This window comes from Papilio machaon, chromosome 6 (genome assembly GCF_912999745.1).
Source record: "Papilio machaon chromosome 6, ilPapMach1.1, whole genome shotgun sequence".
NCBI lineage: Eukaryota > Metazoa > Arthropoda > Insecta > Lepidoptera > Papilionidae > Papilio > Papilio machaon.
Window position 1 is genome coordinate 4,534,536 of NC_059991.1, and position 21,240 is coordinate 4,555,775.

General features: G+C 34.6%; 3 protein-coding genes across 4 annotated transcripts; 1 reads left to right on the top strand and 2 right to left on the bottom strand.

The window, feature by feature from the left end:
- Positions 1–499: 499 nt before the first annotated feature.
- Positions 500–6,620, bottom strand: LOC106715038 (glycine dehydrogenase (decarboxylating), mitochondrial). Its single transcript, XM_014508231.2, has 18 exons — positions 6,329–6,620; positions 6,171–6,249; positions 5,866–6,001; positions 5,582–5,746; positions 5,172–5,400; positions 4,570–4,793; positions 4,223–4,398; positions 3,761–3,990; positions 2,957–3,133; positions 2,662–2,846; positions 2,289–2,490; positions 2,026–2,175; positions 1,821–1,933; positions 1,585–1,732; positions 1,275–1,482; positions 984–1,156; positions 800–880; positions 500–690 (listed from the first exon to the last, which is right to left on the bottom strand). Exons 1-18 carry the CDS (start codon positions 6,536–6,538, stop codon positions 580–582), a joined length of 2,997 nt encoding a protein of 998 aa, XP_014363717.2. The 5' UTR covers positions 6,539–6,620; the 3' UTR covers positions 500–579.
- A 971-nt stretch (positions 6,621–7,591) lies between these two features.
- LOC106714892 (fas-associated death domain protein) lies at positions 7,592–9,214 on the top strand. Its single transcript, XM_014508015.2, has 2 exons — positions 7,592–7,961; positions 8,380–9,214. Exons 1-2 carry the CDS (start codon positions 7,649–7,651, stop codon positions 8,736–8,738), a joined length of 672 nt encoding a protein of 223 aa, XP_014363501.2. The 5' UTR covers positions 7,592–7,648; the 3' UTR covers positions 8,739–9,214.
- Positions 9,215–10,082: 868 nt separating this feature from the next.
- LOC106715017 (phosphoribosylformylglycinamidine synthase) lies at positions 10,083–21,032 on the bottom strand. Of its 2 annotated transcripts, XM_045678255.1 has the most exons (24): positions 20,954–21,032; positions 20,478–20,769; positions 19,869–20,182; positions 19,343–19,479; positions 19,157–19,269; positions 18,797–19,050; positions 18,240–18,371; positions 18,014–18,142; positions 17,748–17,876; positions 17,306–17,380; positions 16,872–17,063; positions 16,239–16,412; positions 15,978–16,126; positions 15,429–15,632; positions 14,813–15,008; positions 14,302–14,431; positions 14,054–14,169; positions 13,702–13,970; positions 13,200–13,332; positions 12,831–12,932; positions 12,269–12,415; positions 11,169–11,385; positions 10,617–10,852; positions 10,083–10,345 (listed from the first exon to the last, which is right to left on the bottom strand). In XM_045678255.1, the coding sequence occupies exons 2-24, from the start codon at positions 20,747–20,749 to the stop codon at positions 10,170–10,172; spliced, it is 3,996 nt and encodes a 1,331-aa protein (XP_045534211.1). In that variant the 5' UTR covers positions 20,750–20,769; positions 20,954–21,032; the 3' UTR covers positions 10,083–10,169. The 2 variants fall into 2 exon arrangements, with proteins under 2 accessions (XP_045534211.1, XP_045534210.1); XM_045678254.1 differs by having other exon boundaries at positions 20,478–21,023.
- Positions 21,033–21,240: the final 208 nt, after the last annotated feature.

The following is a 21,240-nucleotide window of genomic DNA, read 5'->3' on the forward strand; positions in this document are numbered from 1 at the left end:
CACATTCTTAAATTGTTTAAAAAATTTTTGCTAAATGTGTTTTGTAAATATATTTTTGTTGTTATGAATTTGAATTATCTTTTAGAAGTCGTAACATTTTGGATTTTATACATGACTTTTGTTAAATATATTTTTACTGATCATGTTTATTAAGACTAATCGATTTGTACTTTACAAGTTTTTGTTTTCATCAATTGTAAAAATGATGATTTTATGATTGAATCACGGAAAGCTTTATAAATAATTCTAAAAAAAAAAGTTGTTGCCACATTGACTTGTTGTAAATTTTAAGCTAACCGTATTCTATTTTCTATATGTTGGAACAAGACAAACAAGTTGCCTTTAAGATGTTTAAATGTTATATCGTAATATAATTAAGTAAGTACCGTAAGATTAGGTAGTAAACTAATTTGAACACTATCTAATATTTGCAATCTTTTGTTTATATGGCTATATATAGAAAAATAAATTTATCTTTGCAAAATAAAAAGATTCCGTTGTTAGAAGATATTTATTCTATGACAATATTGACAAAATATACATTTATGCAGTCATTATTTGGTCGTTTTAATTGTGGCATCAGAAGTCATCTAGTACTGGAGGGCAGGTGCATACGAGATGTTTGTCTCCGTACATGTCATCTATACGGGACACAGTGGGCCAAATTTTTGTCTCTCCCTTCACGAAAGGCTGTAAAAAAGTTAAAATCTCCATTTTTACACTGTTAACTACACAATCATGGACTTTCATTTCAACAAGAGATAGTTAACTTACATAAATTAACTATTTAGATACTCACCGCTGGGAATGCGGCTTGCTCTCTTGTGTATGGTCTATTCCAATCTTCTTTTATCACTTCTTCTTGCGTATGAGGAGACATCTAAAAATACACAAGCCAAATGGAATATTTTGGAAACTCTACCAACAAAAATTCTACTGATTTAAAACGATTTATCTTGAACTGAAATAATTTTTTATTTTACCTTTAAAGGATTCAATCGTTTATCAATAACACCGTCTTCTATGTCCTTAATTTCTTTACGAATAGAAATAAGTGCTTCGCAGAATCTTTCCAACTCCTGAAGGTCTTCTGACTCGGTTGGCTCTATCATTAAGGTGCCGGCTACAGGCCAGGACATAGTCGGAGCGTGGAAACCTAAAAAAAACGCAGTAGTGTGTGTTAAATAAAAATATCTTGACTTGAAAGAAAATCCTCAAAATTTGACACCGCGCTAAAAAAGTAAGAATATAATTTACGTAAGATGAGTACAAACCATAGTCCATAAGTCGTTTGGCAATGTCACTGGGTTCAATGTTGGCAGTCTTCTTAAGGTCTCGCAAGTCGATGATAAATTCATGCGCGACAAGACCCCTCTCGCCTTTGTACAACGTTTTATAGTGCCCTTCCAATCTTTTTGACATGTAGTTGGCATTTAAAATGGCTACTTGCGTCGCCCGTTTTAGTCCTTTCGGTCCCATCATCTAAGTAGAATTTATTAGTGTTGAAGTTATTATTTAGTTATTCAACCAATTAAATAAACTGTGTGACGTTTAAAGATTAAAATAAGATCTTTAATAACTCACTTTTATATAGGCCCAAGAGATTGGTAAAATTGCAGAGGATCCGAATGGCGCAGCACTGACTGAACCAAAACTGTGCGCATCCTCACCTAAATCAGCTAACGGATCTACCACAGGATGCGAGGGCAAAAATGGTGCAAGGTGTGCTTTACTGAAATATAAGTAAAGTATTTTTTGCCGGTATCGGTAGATAGTTTGGTGAAAAGCTTGTCCAAATATGACTTTAAATTTATACTTACACGCCAATTGGTCCCATTCCCGGTCCGCCTCCGCCGTGCGGTATACAAAAAGTTTTGTGTAAATTCAAATGGGAGACATCACTGCCGTAGTCCCCCGGCCGGCATAGTCCCACCTTTAGAAAGCGTAGTGTCAATTTAGTGTAGTAAGAAAAGTCTACTTCAGGCGTCTGAGTTAAGCTTGTACGTTATAAAGGCGGAGACACACCTGGGCGTTCATGTTGGCACCGTCGAGGTAGACCTGTCCGCCGTGCGCGTGTACGAGCGCGCACACGTCCGCCGCGCGCTCCTCGAACACGCCGAACGTGCTCGGGTACGTCAGCATGAGACACGACAACTTCGCGCTGTGCTCCTCTACCTTTACCATCACACAATTATAGGATAATAAACATTCACATTCTTACTTCATTTCGTAGTCTGACTGCGGCTCTCAGAGGTGATAATATGAATGAAGGAGAATGTGTTTCATACCAAATCCTTGAGATGGTCCATGTCTATCTCCCCGGCGGCGTTGACGCGGACTGCGCAGACGCGCATGCCGGCCATGTGCGCGGAGGCGGGGTTGGTGCCGTGCGCGCTGACGGGGATCAGACAGATGTGGCGGCCCGCGTCGCCGCGGAACTCGTGGTACCGCTTGATCGTGCGCAGTCCCGCGTACTCGCCTTGAGCACCGCTGCACATCATTCATTGAAATTATCGTCCTTCACGCGATTTTTATTTCATTCAAGTTTGCACAAGTTCAGTAGAAAAAAATAAGTACATAAACAGACACGCCTTTTAGTTACGAATAATGCGTGGTAATACTTCTCCGTTTACCACCATCTACTAAACTATAGTAATTGACCTATTAGGTTGGAAGGAGACGCGGTCGTAGCCAGTGATGGCGCAGAGGTCTCGGGCCAGCTCCTCGAACAGCGTGTGGTATCCCTGACACTGGTCGAGCGGCGCGAACGGGTGGATGTCAGTGAAATGGCGGAACGAGCACGGCATCATTTCAGTTGTCGAGTTAAGCTTCATTGTACACGAGCCCTGGGACAAAATACATTATTATACGATCAATTGAAAGTACTGCTTATTAATGAACATTCCATGAGATATGGAAGTGAATATTAAATCTTTCATTTGCGTATATAACTTACCAATGGTATCATGGAATGGACAAGGGAGATATCTTTGTTTTCTAATCTCTTCATGTACCGCACTATCCTTGTTTCAGAATGATGCATGTTAAACACTGGATGCGTGAGATATGGAGAGGTTCTTCGGAAAGGACCTTTTAAAACGCTTTTTGCTGAAGCATTACCCGTTTGAAGAACCTGAAAAAAGAACGCATACCTTCACATGCTATATTTACGAGATACTAGATAATACATTTCTATGAGCATTAGATTGGTACGTTCTTATAACACTCCCTATTAAAATGAATCGCATTTAAGCCCCTAAATTGTTCGTTTTTCCTTTAATCTCCATTCATAATAAATACGCGTTCTAATCGACAATATCGTAATATAATTTACGCAATACGTTTATCTTATTGTACAACTTTCGTTATTGACCTTTCCTGATCTTAATGTGCTTGACCTAATTCAATGATAACGTTCATACAATCAAAACCATTAAAACAACAAATGCAAAATAACATAAGTAAACTCACAAGGAATACGAAGTAACCGCATCATTTTATCCCTTCCCCTTCCAAACTTTCGTTTCCATTCCATTATTTCTACAACGAGCATGAAGCTATCCTTTATTCTTTATGTTCCTATCACCTATCAGAACATGAACTTTTTTGTACACTGTATAAACATGACTTCAACTCTACCTGTGTATAATGTAAGATAACAAAGTAACTTTGCGCATATTGCTTTTAAATGATTATATCCAAATATGAACGACTTAACACCAAAGAAACTGTTGATATTACTAATATTCAATGTTCTTACTTCATCAACATTATTGCAGTCAAAGATCCACAGTAGATCTTGTACATCTTCCATAGTTGTGGTTTCGTCTAACGCTACTCCGACCGCACCATCATCAAAGTATCTCAAGTTGATCTTCTTCTCCTGTGCCCGCGCTTTGATAGCTGTCGCGTCGTGTTCGGGATGAGGCACCACGTGTAGCGTGTCAAAGTATACGTCATTGGACTGCTTGTGACCGCGACCTCTAATACCTACGGGTTTTTTCAAAATAATAATAATAATAATAATAACTGTGCTAACCTCTCGCTGTATTTTAGAACATTTTGTAATCGGGATTATTGTGGGTTATTCATGAATATTATCGATTTATGATTTATTTATTTATCTGTCGCTACATTTCATCCTAATCTTTTTGAACTATATTTCTTTAAAGTTGTCATAGACTGAGGTCATAAATTAAAAATCTACATGTTACTTTTTTACCGTGATCTAAAACAAGTGTGGCGTTATGGACTCGAGTGGCGATGTCTCTCAGTCCTTGAGGTCCGTGGTACACCGCGAACATGGCAGACATGTTGGCGAGCAGCGCCTGCGCCGTGCAGATGTTAGAGGTCGCTTTGTCGCGGCGTATGTGCTGTTCCCGTGTTTGTAGAGCCAACCTAATAAAAAATATATTGAGGGTACCAACTAGAATTGTCGCATCATATGCCCGATTTATAATCAATCGAAGAACATCGCTTATTTAATTGCTAGTTTAGAAATACATTGTTCATAACTTTAACACAATTTAAAAAGTATATTTCGAAGTCATAAAGTAACCAAAAACTTACCTATAAGCATCCCTTCCTGATGCGTCTCGTGTAACGCCAACCATCCGGCCTGGCATTAGACGTACTAAAGCATGTTCTGCGGCGAAGAACCCCGCGTGGGGTCCGCCGTAGCCTAAGGGAACCCCCAGCCTTTGAGAGGTGCCTACAGCTAAGTTAGCGCCGCACTCCGCCGGCGGACGCAGTAGCGCCATTGCTAGGAGATCCGTCGCTACCACCACTAAGGTCTACATAAAAGAATATTGTTTGGTCTTCATGGAAATTTTTTGCATTTTTAACTAAGTTTCGTGAATGATCGTTCATTTATTCGCTCCATATCGTTCTTAAATCAATTTCAGAACGATTACTCAATTTTATATTATACAAATTAATCTTACTATATTACTCTTACTAATATTATAAATGCGAATGTTTAGATGGATGGATGTATGTATGTTTGAAGGTATCTCCAAAACGGCTCAACGGATGTCGATGAAATTTGGCATAGATGGAGATCATAAACTGGACGAACATATAGGCTACTTATTAAGTTTTTTTATTTCCGCGCGGACGGAGTCACAAGCGACCGCTAGTTATTTCTAAAAATTTAAAAAATCTAAAATAACCCCATGTTCGTGCGCAGTAGCCGCTAATCCAGAATAATCGTAAACCAATCCTCTTGTATCAGGACACTGCAAGAGCACGGCTGAGATGTCCCTTTGCGCGAAGTCAGCGGAGCGCACATCCGGTACCACTTTCACTTCTAGCCCCAGCGCGTCCAGTCGTGTTTGTACCACTGCTAACGTTTGCGGATGCAAACGCTCTGATACCACAAACTTTGTCCTTTTGTTGTGTCTGGAAAGTGACGTTTGAGTTAAAATATTGCTTTTGTTATTCCCTGTTGCATGCATATTTTTATTATATACACAATTATTTAAGATCAAAGACTTTCTACTTTGCAGACTTGGATCAAAGACCCGGACTGTACCGTACTTTCTGATGTTACCTGTAACTTGTAACCAAAGGGTTCTATTACCTGTGGCAAAGAGACAACGCCTCAGCAGCAGCCGTACCCTCGTCCAGCAGAGATGCGTTTGCCACGTCCAGTCCGGTGAGGTCACTGACCATTGTCTGGTAATTGAGGAGCCCCTCCAATCTTCCTTGAGCAACCTCTGGCTGGTACGGTGTGTATTGTGTGGTCCTATAACAAAGGATGTTCAAGTCTATCTTCTTTGAATATGTTAACAATCTCTAAATTAGCCTCCAGCACTGAAGCTAATGTATTGATGACTTTAACAATGAAAATTAAATCCGTCTTACCATCCAGGATTTTCGAATAAATTACGCATAATCGTATGTGGGACACAACAGTTGTGGTAGCCCATACCAATATACGAACGCCATATTTGATTTTTCTCAGCAATCTTTCTTACTCGTTCAATAAGATCATATTCACCTGCAAATTTGACAGGATAAAATGTAATTATTTCACTACAATATGTCTTAAAAGCATTCGTATAAACTTTCTTCGAAAACGGAAGAAGGTGCGACGGTACATTTATGAATCTTAGTTACAGCAAAATTAAAATAACTTATAAAAAAATCAACTTTGCTAATGTACTCACTCATAGGTTCATCGATATTCATAAGGCCTTGTAACTGAATTTTTTTGGGCACCGCATCATTTGTCAGCTGATCTAAACTCTAAATTTAAAATACAAAACTTAAAATCCAGTTTCTAGTAAAAACACACATAAATAATGTACTCGTAGCTCGTACATACTTTATACCCAAGCAAATCTAGCATTGTTACTACATCCTGGTCTCTAGGTCCAATGTGCCTACTGGGAAAGTCTACTCTTTCAGGGAATAGATTTTCGGAGCCTACATTGTGAGTGGAAGCACATCTTAGCACGTTTTTCCTACAATTCTTATGACCGCGTAAAACTTTTTTTACGTTGAAAAATGATGTATTTGTACAAAATCTATACATTTTTGTTGAACTTTCAAAAAATTTACACCACTTTGAGCATATTACTGTCTAACTTAATAAAGAGTCCGAAACATACTGATAGTAGGGTCATAGCGCACTTTGCTATTCCCCGATAAGAAACATTAATAAACACAATCGTCTGTCTTCTGTACTGCACCATTATATCATTAATTCTATATGACCTATTATCAGAACTCTTACTTTCAACGTCTTAGTAGAGACTTATTTTACTGTGAGTATCGGCTACCAAATCATTTGTATAAAACGTGCCTTTTATCTTCTTTGATAACATATAACAATAAGCTTTAATACAAGTGCCTATACATGTAAATGTGTTTCGTCAGTGGAACTTCACTGTTAAAAGACGTCATTTTGTGTGGGAAATGGGAATACTCACCTACTGGTTATTTCGTTTTTTGTTTGTTTAATTGCTAATTGAAGGAATGTAATATGTTTAATATAATTAACTATATCATTTTATTAATATGAAAGATAGACAATTATCTTCTATACTATAAATCTAAGTACATTATTCTTATCGATACAACGAAGACATACAAACATACAATGTATAAGTTTTCAATATCAGATTCGAAAAATATACATTTGAAGTGCTATTTTTAACGAAAATTTCAAGTTTAATATAGCACGCCTCGACCGTACTGTATATTCCTGAGAAAAGTGACGATTACATTTATAAAAATTAAATCTCGCTTTTGCCGGTACTCCCCGAGAAAAAAGGCTTATTACGTTTCGTTTTGGTATGCTCTTAATAAACATAAATGTTTTAAATTAAATAATATTTTTAGTTCGTTACAGCAGGTTTTGTTTCTAAACATCTGATTTAATAAATTTTTTATTGAAGACAACCACAACAACACACAATTCAGGCAAATTCTATTCGTTTGTATTGAATTTTTACATAGAAGTATGAAAATGTTTCGTGAAACGAATCGTAAACCTTTTTCTGTCAATGTCATCAATTATCATTTAAACATATCAAGGTATTTTAGGGATTTATAAGTTTTTATAGGATTTTATTTGTTCATGGTTTTTTTAAATCAAAATCGTCGCTTCTAAAAGTTAAAGTATTTTCAAATCAAGTAGAAAATGACTTTAACAGATTACACTCATCTAAAACAACAAATAATATTAAGCGCAGGTCAAAGTGATAAACATAGTCAAATATTAGGTGTACTAAAAGAATATTATAAAGATGAAATTGATTCTCCAAGAAGATATGAGAATATAAATACTATAGGAGAGCTAATGAGAGTATTAGAAATAAGGGATATTTTATCGGAAGATAATGTCATGCCCTTAAAAGAAGTGGCTTCTAGACTTTCAAACAACAGGGAACTTTTACGCAAAATACATAACTACGAATCGACTCATGTCCCGCGAGGAAATATCAATCAATATGGTAAATTAGTTATTTTTTGCATCAATTTTTCTCCTTCATCTATATTTAATTAGATGGGCCCCTCTAGTTCAACATTGTTAACTGCTGTATTTAATAATTGTAGTTATCGAGATCTGAGAGAATACAAATAGATAAATTAATTCGATCCGCTTTCATAATTTGAGGTTTCGGCTATTTATCTACATATTTAAAGTAACTACTCAGCTTAAAGACAAAAAAAAAATTGGGTTGGGTTTTTTTATCTTACTCGAAGTTATATTAACAGTATATACAATACTGCATATGGTGTATTGTACTGTATAACTTATACTGCACCAAATTACTTATCTTACACAATATATTAATTAAGTATATTATTTAGTATCAATTTCATTATATTAATAAAAATGCATTAATTATAATCAATAAATATTTTCAGTGATTGACCAACATTGTAACCATAGTACATACAAAAATGAGACTATTGAGACTATGAACAGTAATCCGTTGGGTACAATGAGTAAACGGAAAAAGGAACGAATATTGGAAACAATAACAGAAGAAATAGGAATCTTTTGGCGTGACCTAGCAAGAAATCTCAAGATTCGTGAATGTGTTATAGATGAAATTGATTTAAACAACAAGAATCTATCAATGAAAGCAGCAAAATTATTAGAAGCTTACGAACACAAGGCAGATCCTCAGAGATGGTTTTTTGTACTGTGTGAAGCATTAGAAAAAGCTCGCAGAAAAGACATTAGTAGATCATTACAAGATATAATGTCAATGAACATATAATTGATATGCAACTGCAATTTACAACAAAATTTACTGCAGATTTTATACTTGAAAAGGTATATAAACAGAATATCAAGCATGTTATCCGCCTAATCCTTCAAAATAAGGAGCAAGAGTGACTTAAAATTATGCAATACTTATTTACTGCACACTATCATCAAATTCGTTTTATTATATGCAGAAAAGCATTTCATGATTATGTCATAAAGGTAAGGTCATGAAAATTAAAATTTAAAACAGGCAAATGTCTTGAGGTGAAGGTGCAATTTGAGTCTCATGTGACCAATGACACCAACCGCAACAAAATTATTTATTTGCAATATAATAAATGTGATAAATTTATGACTCCAAAGCCTTATCCCACTCACATGTTATCGTCATACAAGGTTTTAAAAAACTTAATGTTTTGGCTTCATTTTTTACAGCGGGTAGACTGCCTGTAGCCAACCCTACTTAGTAGGAAAAAGTTAACTATTTTTTTAATATATTAAAATAATGTAAAAATATAAATTAAATACTTCAAATTTACTTCTAAAAATACAGTAATAATATATAACACAAAACCATGAGGGTTTATAAAATATATTTTTTTTAATTCTTGATATGTTGTTAATAAAAATAGTAAAGTATACTTATTATGAATTCAAGTTATCTTTGTGTTGTTTTTCTAAATTGACATTGAATTAGTATTTTATACAAATGTCTAAACGGAGGCCTTAAACATGAGGTTTAGATCAATAAATATACTGAGGTATGTATTTTGTTTTTATTTATTTACAAATATCATTGTTTAAAAATATAAACTGCATGTTTGGAATGTGAAAATAAATACAAGACGATTTTAGCACTTTGTAATATGGCCATTAAATATACTATTGTGCAAAAACGACTCTAACAAAAGAGCATTTCAATCCTAAATCAACTTAATATCCACAGAGTTATTTGACAAGATATTAAAACTTTTTAAATTACATATTAGTCTGGTCCCATATAAATTTATACTTTTTTATACTTCATAAAATATAATATTATTTCTTACATGTAAATTTAGGAACAATATTAAAAATTAATCTATTTTTGTTTATATTGTCTTATTTTTTTTAGTTAATTTTTATTATATAATTTGAGCTATCATTTAGAAATTACATATATTGTCACTAATATCTACATTATTATAATTGTAGACTTAGAATTAATATAAAAAAGTCTGTTTGAAACTGGTTCTATTTAAGAAGCACAAACATCTGAAAGATGAAGGTAAATCATTATTTTTTAATTTCACAATTTTAACAAAAAAATCAAATAAGCAATGCTTTACATTGCCAGTTATAAAAATTATATGTCAAGAATTTTTGTAATATGGCAAGATTTTCCCAACATCAAGTAAATAAAATTTGAACTTTATTGCATACAACAGAAGGTTGATTTTCCCTAAGCTTTGTTAGCCGCCCAGATGTAGGCGTTCTGGAAAAGCCTGAGCCAGGGCGAGGCTTGTGTGTTAGCGGCTGGAGGCGGGGCCGGGCACTGCCAGCGCAGCACACAGCGCTCGGGGTGCGGCATCATGGCCACGTGCCGTCCGTCGCGGGACCGCACGCCCGCTATTCCCTCTGCAAATTATCATTTTATATTATCCAATGTCATTTTCATTAACTTTGTAAGAATGTCTTGTCATTTTCGCACCACTTTAGATGGCAGCACTGGCCAATTTAGTAGAAATAGCATACCCGCGACCGCCCTTTAAGTTGTTTTTTTTTTACTTTTTATAACAATCTCTACTTGAAGGTATGTTTAATAAGTTACATGATATTTTGATTCCCCTTCTTGAGAGGATATTGACAATTCTTTTTATCTTAGAACTAAATATTAAGTGAATCTTACCGGGACTTCCATTGGGATTCATTGGGTAAGCCTCAGTGGGTGCTCCGTCGTCGTCCACGTACTGCATGGCGAGCTGTCCGTTGTCCTTGAGGCGTTGCAGCAGGCTCGGCTCGGCTAGGGCGAAGCGCCCCTCCCCGTGCGCCACCCACACGCCCACCACGCTGCCACCCATGCCGCGGAACCACACATCATCAGCGCGCTCTGTTATTTTTACAGCGCTCCAACGGCATTCGAACCTACAAAGTTTTACATAAAATATTAATACTTAAATTCTCAGAATAAATAAATACTACACATAAATTGGACAAGGATATCTAAATTTCGAATCCACCAGTGGTAGTGAATCTCTACAATAGCTATTTAATTCATATTCAGATTGGTAAGAGAGGACAAGGGGTATTTATTTCTGCATTTTATTTTGAGTCAAAAACCATATTTTCTTTTTACTCTTATTGCCTCTTAATTACTCTCCTACAAATAATAGCAACAAATATTTAGAGGCGGAATAATCTATTACCTGACTTTATTAAAATAGTTAATTATGGAATATACCTTTCAGAGAGATTGTGGTCGAGGAATATCTGTGTCTTGTTGGCAAAGTTTTTGGAATCATCAACATCGACCCAGCCCAGCATGGCCATGAGCTGGCAGCCATTGCAGACGCCCAAAGAGAACGTGTCCTCTCTGTTCTTGAAGTGCGCGAACTGAGCGTGCAAGTTCTCAGAGAATAGTATGCCTGCTGCCCAACCTTTGGCAGACCCAAGGGTGTCTGCAATTGTTACATTGTAGAAATAATCTTTTATATTCTTTTTGTAAAAAATAACCACATTTCCATCACAAATGAAAATAACATATTGATTGATGATATTAATCTTACTAATATTAATGCGAATGTTGAGATGGATGGATGGATGTTTGAAGTTACGTCCAGAATGGCTCAACGGATCTTGCTGAAATTTGGCATAGGTGTAGAACATAATCTGGAAGAACACATAGGCTACTTATTACGTTTTTTTTAAATAACTAATTCAGTTTTTTTTAATTCCGCGCGGTCGGAGTCGCGGACGACAGCTAGTGTTTTATATATACTGAAATATATAGTTTATTTAATATGATTTACGATAATAGTTGTTATCTAACCTCCAAAATTGCTAATCTTACTATTTTTATACTAAGTAATATTTTTTTTGTGATTGTATATATATGTATATATTTTACATTTTAAAAATTTGAATACAAATTATGAGGTATTTCTAATGGTCTTTAAATATATTTATAACAAACAAAATCAGTCAGTGTTGTAATTTATCAGTCGAGGTTGGGTCAGGTTGAGGTCGCGGCCTCCTCATATCTGATGTAATTCATCCCACGTTGTTGTTATTGTTCATTAAATGTTTTTGATAAACACTATTATAATGGAATTTTTATACTTCTTAAATTATTTACCTAATAATAAATCTAAACAAGTTAAAGTTACAAATGTAAAAAACAAGGTAATAGTAATTTTTCTTTTAATTTTGAAAGAAATGAAACTTTAAAATTTATTCAGTGATTTTAAATTAAAAAAAACTAATTTTTAAAATGTGGATTTAACCATGATCTATGGCGCGTCTATACAAAAACAATTTTAAAATTTTAACAGTAAACTTTACCTGCATAACTGAAGCCACCAGGAAAGACCAATCCTTTGAAAGCATCCAGAGTGATCTTCTTCGCCTGCAAGTCGCTCATTGTCACATCAAATACCTCGAAGTTGGCCATCATCAGAGACGCAATCATTTCTCTATCACCATTCGTACCTAATACAAATACAATAAATCATTACAGATAAAAAAAAAATCCTCAAAGCTACTTAGATATTTCTGAATAAGCCACGAATTTATTTTTAGTACCTACAAACATATTCAACATTACAAAACAAATATTGTAAAAAATAATTTGTAAAAAAAAGTTTGTAAAAAATATTGCTATCTTTGTTTCATCAAACATAATGATAACAGTATGTTTATTTATTTATTTAACTATGTTGTTGCATGAATATTTTGATAGTGTAAATATAAACTTAACAATTAAATACTGCCATACTCAGAGTAACCAACCCGCACTGGGTTAGCATGGTTGATTATATCCTATTCACCCCTAACTTAGGGTAGGCTTTGATTCCCTAAGTGGGGATGTATAGTGAGCTGATGATATTCAAAGTTAATAACATACCTTCCTCTCTTATGACAGCAACTTTGACCGAGTTTGACTTAACAACCGCTGCAGCTGGGTCGAATGTCACATTATATTTTATGCCTTTACGTTTTTCCAGACCTATCAGAAAAATTGAATCAATTATAATAATGGAGATATTAACAATAAAATATTCTAATAAATTAATACAATAGTTTATTGTTACAATTTCTTCAGAGATGTGTCAAGATTTGTAATCACTGCCTACCTTCTGGGTTACGAGCGTAAGTGTAAAGTGAAATTAAATTGTATTTTTGAAAAAATTTACTATAGATCTTCTACTAAATCTAATAGACTAGAATCTAGCCTAAATCTATTCTTCAAAAAAATATTTATAAAAATATTTACCCAGCCATTCCTGTGTAACACAGTCGGAGTTTGCCTGCAGACACTCCAGCTGGTAGCTGGTCTCCTCCCACATGCGGTACACTTTCACTAAAGTTGTATTCAATACGCAATCTCCATTCACTTTCACTACAACCTGTGAAACAAGAAATAATTTTTAAAACCAACGGAATAAAATAATTAGTCACATGAAATTAATCAGTGCCGAAATCGGACTGACTATACGTAAGCTGTTTTTATTGTGTAATTATTTAATAACTATCTTTTGCAGGAAACTCCTTCCGTGCATAATAAAAAAAACATAATATGTACATCTGTGCCAAATTTCATCAAGATTTCTACAGCCGTTCCAGAGATACATTCAAACAAACATCTTTCCATCCATCCATCCATCTAAACTTTCGCATTTAGAATATTAGGAAGATAACAATCTCACGGAACTTTAAACCAATAGATATTATAAGATTTTTTTTAAATTAATGGTTTTTAGTTTCATATAACTTACCTCTGACTGCATCCCATATTTTCCAGTAGTACCAACAACTTTAGCTATAACACCATTCTTCTTATACTCATTGAGTACATAATCAACGTCATTTTGTGCAACTTCCACAACAATGCCGAGTTCCTCATTAAACAACGAGTCAATCACTGAAACACCCTTTTCCACTAACAGATCGATGTTTAAGCCCCGAATTCCACCAATGCCCATCTCCAAAACTGTTGTTATAAAACCTCCTTCGCTTATATCATGGCCAGATAGAAGTTTCTTTTCTGAAAAAAACATGGTGTTAAAAATTACAGAAAAATTCTAATAATAAGAATTTTTTTTTTTATTTTACTCAATTATAAAATACCTTTGAGTAATTTCTGGGTGGTTTTGAACAATGCTTTAAGAGTTGCGGGGTCGTCTAAGTCTGGAGGATTGTCGCCTAATTGCTTGTAACACTGCGCTAAAGATGAACCACCGATTCTGTTCAACATAAAAACAATCACTAAAAATGTTTTCCTTTTATATATACAACCATTTTAAAAGTACATAGAGAAATTTACAAAAAACGTCCTTTTGTTTCCAATAAAATTGAATTATTTAAAGAATAGTTACCTATATTTGCCGGGCGTCACTGGAACATGTATGAGAGCGGAACCTTCTTGCAACAGCGCTGGCTCTATTTTGACAGTTATGTCCGGACACGGCGCGTACGTCGACACGACCAGAGTGCCCGGGGAACGAACTAACAAACAAACAGTTCCAATAAAAATTACCCACCTTATATTTCTTATTATCTATTTCTATTTTATGTTAATTTCAAACTTGAAACAAACATTAGTTATTATGAGTTCCAAAATACAGATTTTTCAAAAAGATTTTTTTTTACAATATTTCGATAACCACTTGTATACTCTTGTTAAAAACACATTGTATAAAAAAATTATTAATTATCAATATTATATTTATTATTCTTTTCAAGTAAATTGAAGGCCCAAGGGCATCAGTGCGCTGCTCAGTGCCATCCAACTACGCTCCAACACACCTAAAATTGTATTCTGAACAGCGATTCGCACGAAATTAAGAGCCGTCAAGGTAATTGAAAAGTATATAAGTATTTCCATACCAGTTTGTCCGGCAACATTAGCGCACATGGAGAGGGAGTCTTTGCCGCCGTCGATGGCGACTCCGATGTCGGCCATGGCGGTGCAGAGTGCTCGGCATGCCACCACCAGCGCGGCGCCCTGCGCACCTGTCTTACCAGCCCACATCCAGTTGCCGGAGCACTTCACGTCTTCCAACGCTGATATACCAGCAAACACCTACATATACATCACACATTACAAATTTATACTTAACCGTCAAGTTCAACTGTCGAAATGCAACATAAGGTGTTTAACATAATTACAGGCCAAAAAGTTAACCATTGGCGTGCCAAAGTTGTAAAGAAAACCCTATTTTAGTTTATTTCCTTACTCTTTCTCACATTTAATTTGAAACTAAATTGGTAACTAACCGTCAAGAATCATAACGCAACATATAAAATAGCAATATGTTTAAATAGATGGATGGATGGATGGTAAAGGTAAAGGTATCTCTGTAATGGCTAAATGGATCTAGATGAAATTTGACACAGATGTAAAACATAGTCTGGAAGATCACATAGGCTACTTATTAAGTTTTTGTTTTAATGCCGCACGGATAGTCGCAGGCGACAGCTAGTAACTTAAGCAAGTACTTACCAGATTAGTCAAAGCTTCACCTAGAGACAGACGTGCGCCGGCCGCGGGGTCTAAAAGACCCTTAACATTCTGTGTGCCGATGGATGTGGCGGAGCCCACGAGGTCAAAGTGCGAGAGGGCGATGACTGCGCAGTCCGCCAGCGGCGTGTGCAGCGGCCCCACGCACTGCTGCTGCGCCACCAGACCTGTCACACATCTGTCCACCTACAGAACAATTATATAAACAAAAATATAGTCACCAAAAAACTACACATATAACTGTGTAAAATGATCTGAAAATTACATAAAAGAAAAAAAATTACATGACAGCTACAAAACAAAGAGGATCTGGTGACATCTTTTTTTTGCGTTTGACTTATGACTAATGGTTCAGATAGCCTTGTCCGTCTATAGTATATTTGTTCTTGTAATATTGTTTATAGTCAAGATTTTTCGTATTACGCGTTATATTTACAAGTATCAAGTATGATTAAGAAATTTCTTTAATACATTCCGTGCTTTAATAGTATTCTATACCTTAAATATGTTTGTAAAGAATAGAAATGTTACCTTATTAGTCAAATATCTCTTGCTGGCAACATTGACGAGTCGCAAAACTCTGTTTAAAGCAGCTTCTACTGTTATGTCATTGGGCAAAGACAATGGCAGCTTAGTCGTTTTATCTTGCTTAAAGTCAAATACCTTACGTGGCATGTTACCTGCAAAATTCAGAAAAAATATAAAGTGTCAAAATATTGTGAAAAATCCAATCATATAACATATTAACAGAGTCGGTCTTGACTTTTACAAATAAATTTAAAACTTTCCTACCTAATACGGCATCTAAATGCAAGTCATAAGGTAGCTTGGATTGTATTTCAGGCTTTAGTCTATTCTCTCGGGGAATGTGGACCTCTTTGTATGAATCTTCAACAAGACTCATGTAACCATCGCCTGTTACTTCACCAACAAACGAGACTGGACATCTTTCTCTTCTACAAATATCTGTAATTTAAGAAAAACCATTACATGAAGTCTTACTAATATAAATTCGAATGTTTAGATGGTTGGATGGATGGATCTTTGTTTAAAGGTATCTCTGGAATGGATCAACGGATGATGAAATTTGGCACAGGTGTATGATATAGTCTGGAAGAACACATAGGCTACTTATTACGTTTTTTTTAATCCATGACACCGTGGGTTTCTGAGACCAAAATCTCCGTTTAAAAGATAATGTTATCTCTGTTTTGTCAAAGATAATGACAGGATGACGATATATTTTATATAGAGATTTAGGTCTGAGAAACCCGCGGTTAGAAGAAGAATACGATTCTAATAACACGACACTCATCAAAATTGGTTCAGACCTTTAAGCTACAGAAAGTAACAATGAAATTAACAAATATAAAAATTTCCCCCTGTGTCAGCAAGATAAAAAAAGTTTTTTTTTTCTTAAATCACCTTCAAGGATAGGTCGGTTCTCCTTAGTGCAGAGTAGAGCATCGTTCTCCTGGTACTCGGCGCCCCAGAGCTCCAGTGTGGTGATGGTGGGGTCTCCGAGCTGGAACTCCTTGGTAAACACCACCGCGCCCTCGGGCTCCACTAGTTCTTTTAATACGTTGCCGTTACCACCAGCGCCTTGGTCATGGATTGCTACAAGGAAAAGATTAAATGTTCTAATTTTTTTTTTTTGTAAAAATAATTCACACAACTATTTAAAAAAATGAAATATTTGTGTCTCATTTTCAGATAGTCATGTCATATATATACACAAACGACAAGTACATTATTATTATTTTTTTTTGTTTTTACGTATTTTATCAGAAAAATGATTGATTTTTACTAAATTTTAATACTGAGTACTGATAAAAAAAATTACGTTAAAGAGAACTCACATTCAACTGGGTTTATTTCACTTTCTAGACAACCTCTTACAACCCTGTTCAGACGATTTCCCATTTCAGCATCGCCTGTCGAAATAACACACACTTATGAATATTTAAACAATAGGTATATTAAAAGTTGAAGCATTAGTAAAATAATAATTATTATAAATATGTTAGTCATATGTTATTACCTTAATGAGACTAAATAGCTAGGCCGCCTGACATTCCAATTAAATGGATGACAAAAGCTGAAACAAACTTAGCGCTCAAGCAATAAAACTTAGGTGCAAACTATCAAATCAATATATGATGTATTAGCAGTTTTTTTTTTATTTATCCCAAGTTAAAATCAAAAGATATTAAAAGTACGTGTTTAAAATATATGTTAGTAAGCAAAGATTTGCATGCATACCCAATTCAAAGCACGGTCATATTCCTGTTACATATTAACCTCTTTGTACCGCCCCGAAGTCGAGGGCGTGGTCTCTGGAGTCCCCGCCCTGCACCGCCACTGAGGAAGCCGCGCCCCCTCCCACACCGATCCTGTACACCGGACCTCCCACCTTCACTAGTAGCATTCCTATTACAATAAGACAAATTGTAAAGTATTTAATTTAACAGCAAACAAACATACATGTCATAAAAAGAACCTATAGTATTAGATTATACATTATATAGTTAACCGTTAATTATGTTGATAGTGTGTTAGTAACTCGCCTTTTTCAGGTTTGTTCTTTTTAATCATACTATGTGGCATGTATCCTATTCCTCCGCTAAACATTATGGGCTTCACAAACTCTTCTCTTACATCATCGCCGTTTTTCAATCCGTATGATTGGACGAATCCTGTAAAAAAATAGTTACGTTAGTTTCATTGTATTTTAATAAGTAAAAAATAAAATTTATTGTATAAAACCTAAAATAAATAATATACAAGACCCACCTGATACAACTGGTTCTCCAAATTTATTGCCATAATCTGAAGCACCATTACTAGCGTCGATTATAATTTGCAAAGGACTCGCAAAGTTATTTGGATATTTCCAGCTTTTGTCTTCCCAAGGTAAATCATAACCTAAAATAAATAAATACAATATAGACAATCTTACTTCTTAAAATATTAGTAAGATAATAATATTATAAGTGCAAATGTTTGTATGGATGATTGTTTGATTGAAGGTATCTCTGGAACGACTTAACGGATCTCGATGAAATTTGGCATATCTGTGCCTACATCTACATCTGTAGAACATAGTCTGGAAGAACACATAGACTACTAATTAAGTTTTTTTTAACTGCGCGCGGACAGAGACGCTGGTGACTACTAGTAAAATTATAAAAAAGATAAAAATAAAACAATTTAGAATAATATACGCAATTTTTGTATTAGTTTTACCAAGACGTACGAATTGCTAGATATAGATCAATTTTAAAGTAATCATATTAAAGCTTAAGCCAACTTTAGCAGACAAATACATTTTAATAAAAATATAGTTTTACCTGGAATAAGAAGATTCCCAACGCTATAACCAGCTGTACCGGCCACTGTATGTCCGCCTCTACCCACTCCCTGCACATCCCTGATCCTTCCTCCAGTACCGGTTGTAGCTCCACTGAATGGAGCGACCGCTGTGGGCATATTGTGTGTCTCCGCAGTAAATATTATATCAGACTCAGTGGTCTCTTGAACTATTTCAGAAGGCCCTCTTACATCAATCGGCCTGAGTTTTGTATGTTCAAAACCTTTGATTGCACTAAAAATGTAAACAATTATTTGTTATAATCCAATAAAAATAATGGTGTAATTTTAAGTAAAATTAAATCATCCATCAAAATTAAATATTAAAAAGAAATATAAACCTGCTGTTATCACCGAATTTAATAACATTGTTGTTATTTGATGTCTTTTGTGTAGATGCCACCATATCTATAAGTGACTCGTCTATTTCTTTCCCATTTAAAATGATTTTGCCCTAAAAAAGATATAGTTTATAATTAAAGAAAAAAAATATATAAATTAAGGTAAATATCAATAGATGGTGTTACCTTGAAAAACCAATGTCTTGAATGTTCACTATTGCTCTGAGCAAGGTCAAATAACTCAACACTGGTCGGATCTCGTTGTAACTGATTTACAAATAAATTCATGTAGAACTCCATATCCCACTCATCAAAAGCCAAACCTGTAAACTCAATTATTAGTCTTTTCATATATCTTAACAGCACAAGATCATCAAATCCCACTATGTCCAGGTATTCCTAAAATTGTGTTCTGCGCAATGACTCAAGTTAAGAGCCACCAAGACATTTGAATAGACTTATACTGATGTGTACAGCAAATGACTATTGCATTTACTTTTTCACTAGTCGTACCTCTATTCTAGTAACTTAGAACCTGTTACTTTTTTGTTACCTTTGTTTTTATAAAGTTTACATTACATTTAGCCATATCTGTACTAAAACTAAAGAAAAGCAAGCTCCAGAGGTTAATTCTATCTTTTTATATCAATATTTTATGAGCTAAACAAAAGTATGCAATAATATATAAATGAAAAGCAAGTAAAAAAATTACCTAATTTTTGATTAACAGCTTTCATTGCAGCCATACCCTCTTTTTGTAAAGGCACAACATACCAAGGTTCCAAATCTTTAGGTAAAGCTTCGTTAAAGCTGTTCCGAGGAAGATTTTCCTTTGTATATATACATTGTGTCATCCTATCATGTAATGGTGCAGCCAATTCTTCAAACAACTCCTTTGAGACATCCTTTGCTTGTTTAAAGGTGATGAGGTATCTAGTGGAATACTCCAGACGGACAACATCTCTCAAACCAACACTCTCACAAATTTGAACAGAGTTACTTGAATCAGCGGTTGAAAAGTTAAATCTGAAAAGATGTCCTTGATTTTATTACAGTTTACAATACCTCTACAAAACTAAGTGGATGTAAATGTAAAATTATAATATTTGTGAGAGTAAAAATTTGGAATATCGTGTCAAAGCATTGGCCTTATAACAAGTAAATGTCGACGAAGATTATTATAACTATAAAATAGCACAGTACCAAACCTTAAAAATAAAAAAAACATCGTTTGAAGCTTTATAGCAAATTTTTCAAGAAAATTAAACAGGTCTTGTTTAAATTATGTAAAGTGCAAGAAGACAGAAGAGTAAATATTTACCTGGGTCCTATTTCAATAATTAACTGGTTATTTTGTAAGCATTTGTAAGATGATTCGTTTCTCAAAGCGTACGGATGTAAAGGAGAACTTAAAAGCCATTTCAAAACTTTAATTTGATTAATATTTAAATTGCCCTCCTCAACTTCCACGTGGTAACACAGTTCTGTCGATAAAGCCAAAACATCGGAGTCCACAAGTTTTAATTTTTGTAATATTTCATTTGTTTTATGTGCACTAAACGCCTCGCCTAGATAAAATCGTATAATACACATGATTCTTCAACTTACACTTTCTGTGAACAAATTTATACTGAATTATTAGCGGGAGTTTAAATTATGATAAGTGTGACAATAATCTCTTGCATCAATGTCAAAGATCACGTTATATCAGTTGATTAATACCACGACATTCACAAATAATAAATCAACAAACTTATAGCTTACGCAATTGTTTTAATGTATTTGTATACTACCTACATTACATTACTTTATCGCCGATAACTTTGCAAATGGTTCGATCAAATTCGTTCAAACAAATTTTGTTATTGCGCGTAAAATCATTTTGACATAACGTGACAGGACATGTTATGCATCAGTAAAAAACATTGATAAAATCATTAATAGATTATTTATTTTCTAAATTTTAGTACTGAGTCCACAACCCACAGCAGCATTAGCTACTACGTGCTTTGTATGCAGGAATGACCCGTTTGACCAATGCAATACTTCTTCTACCACACAGAAGACAGAAAGGTGGAAGTATT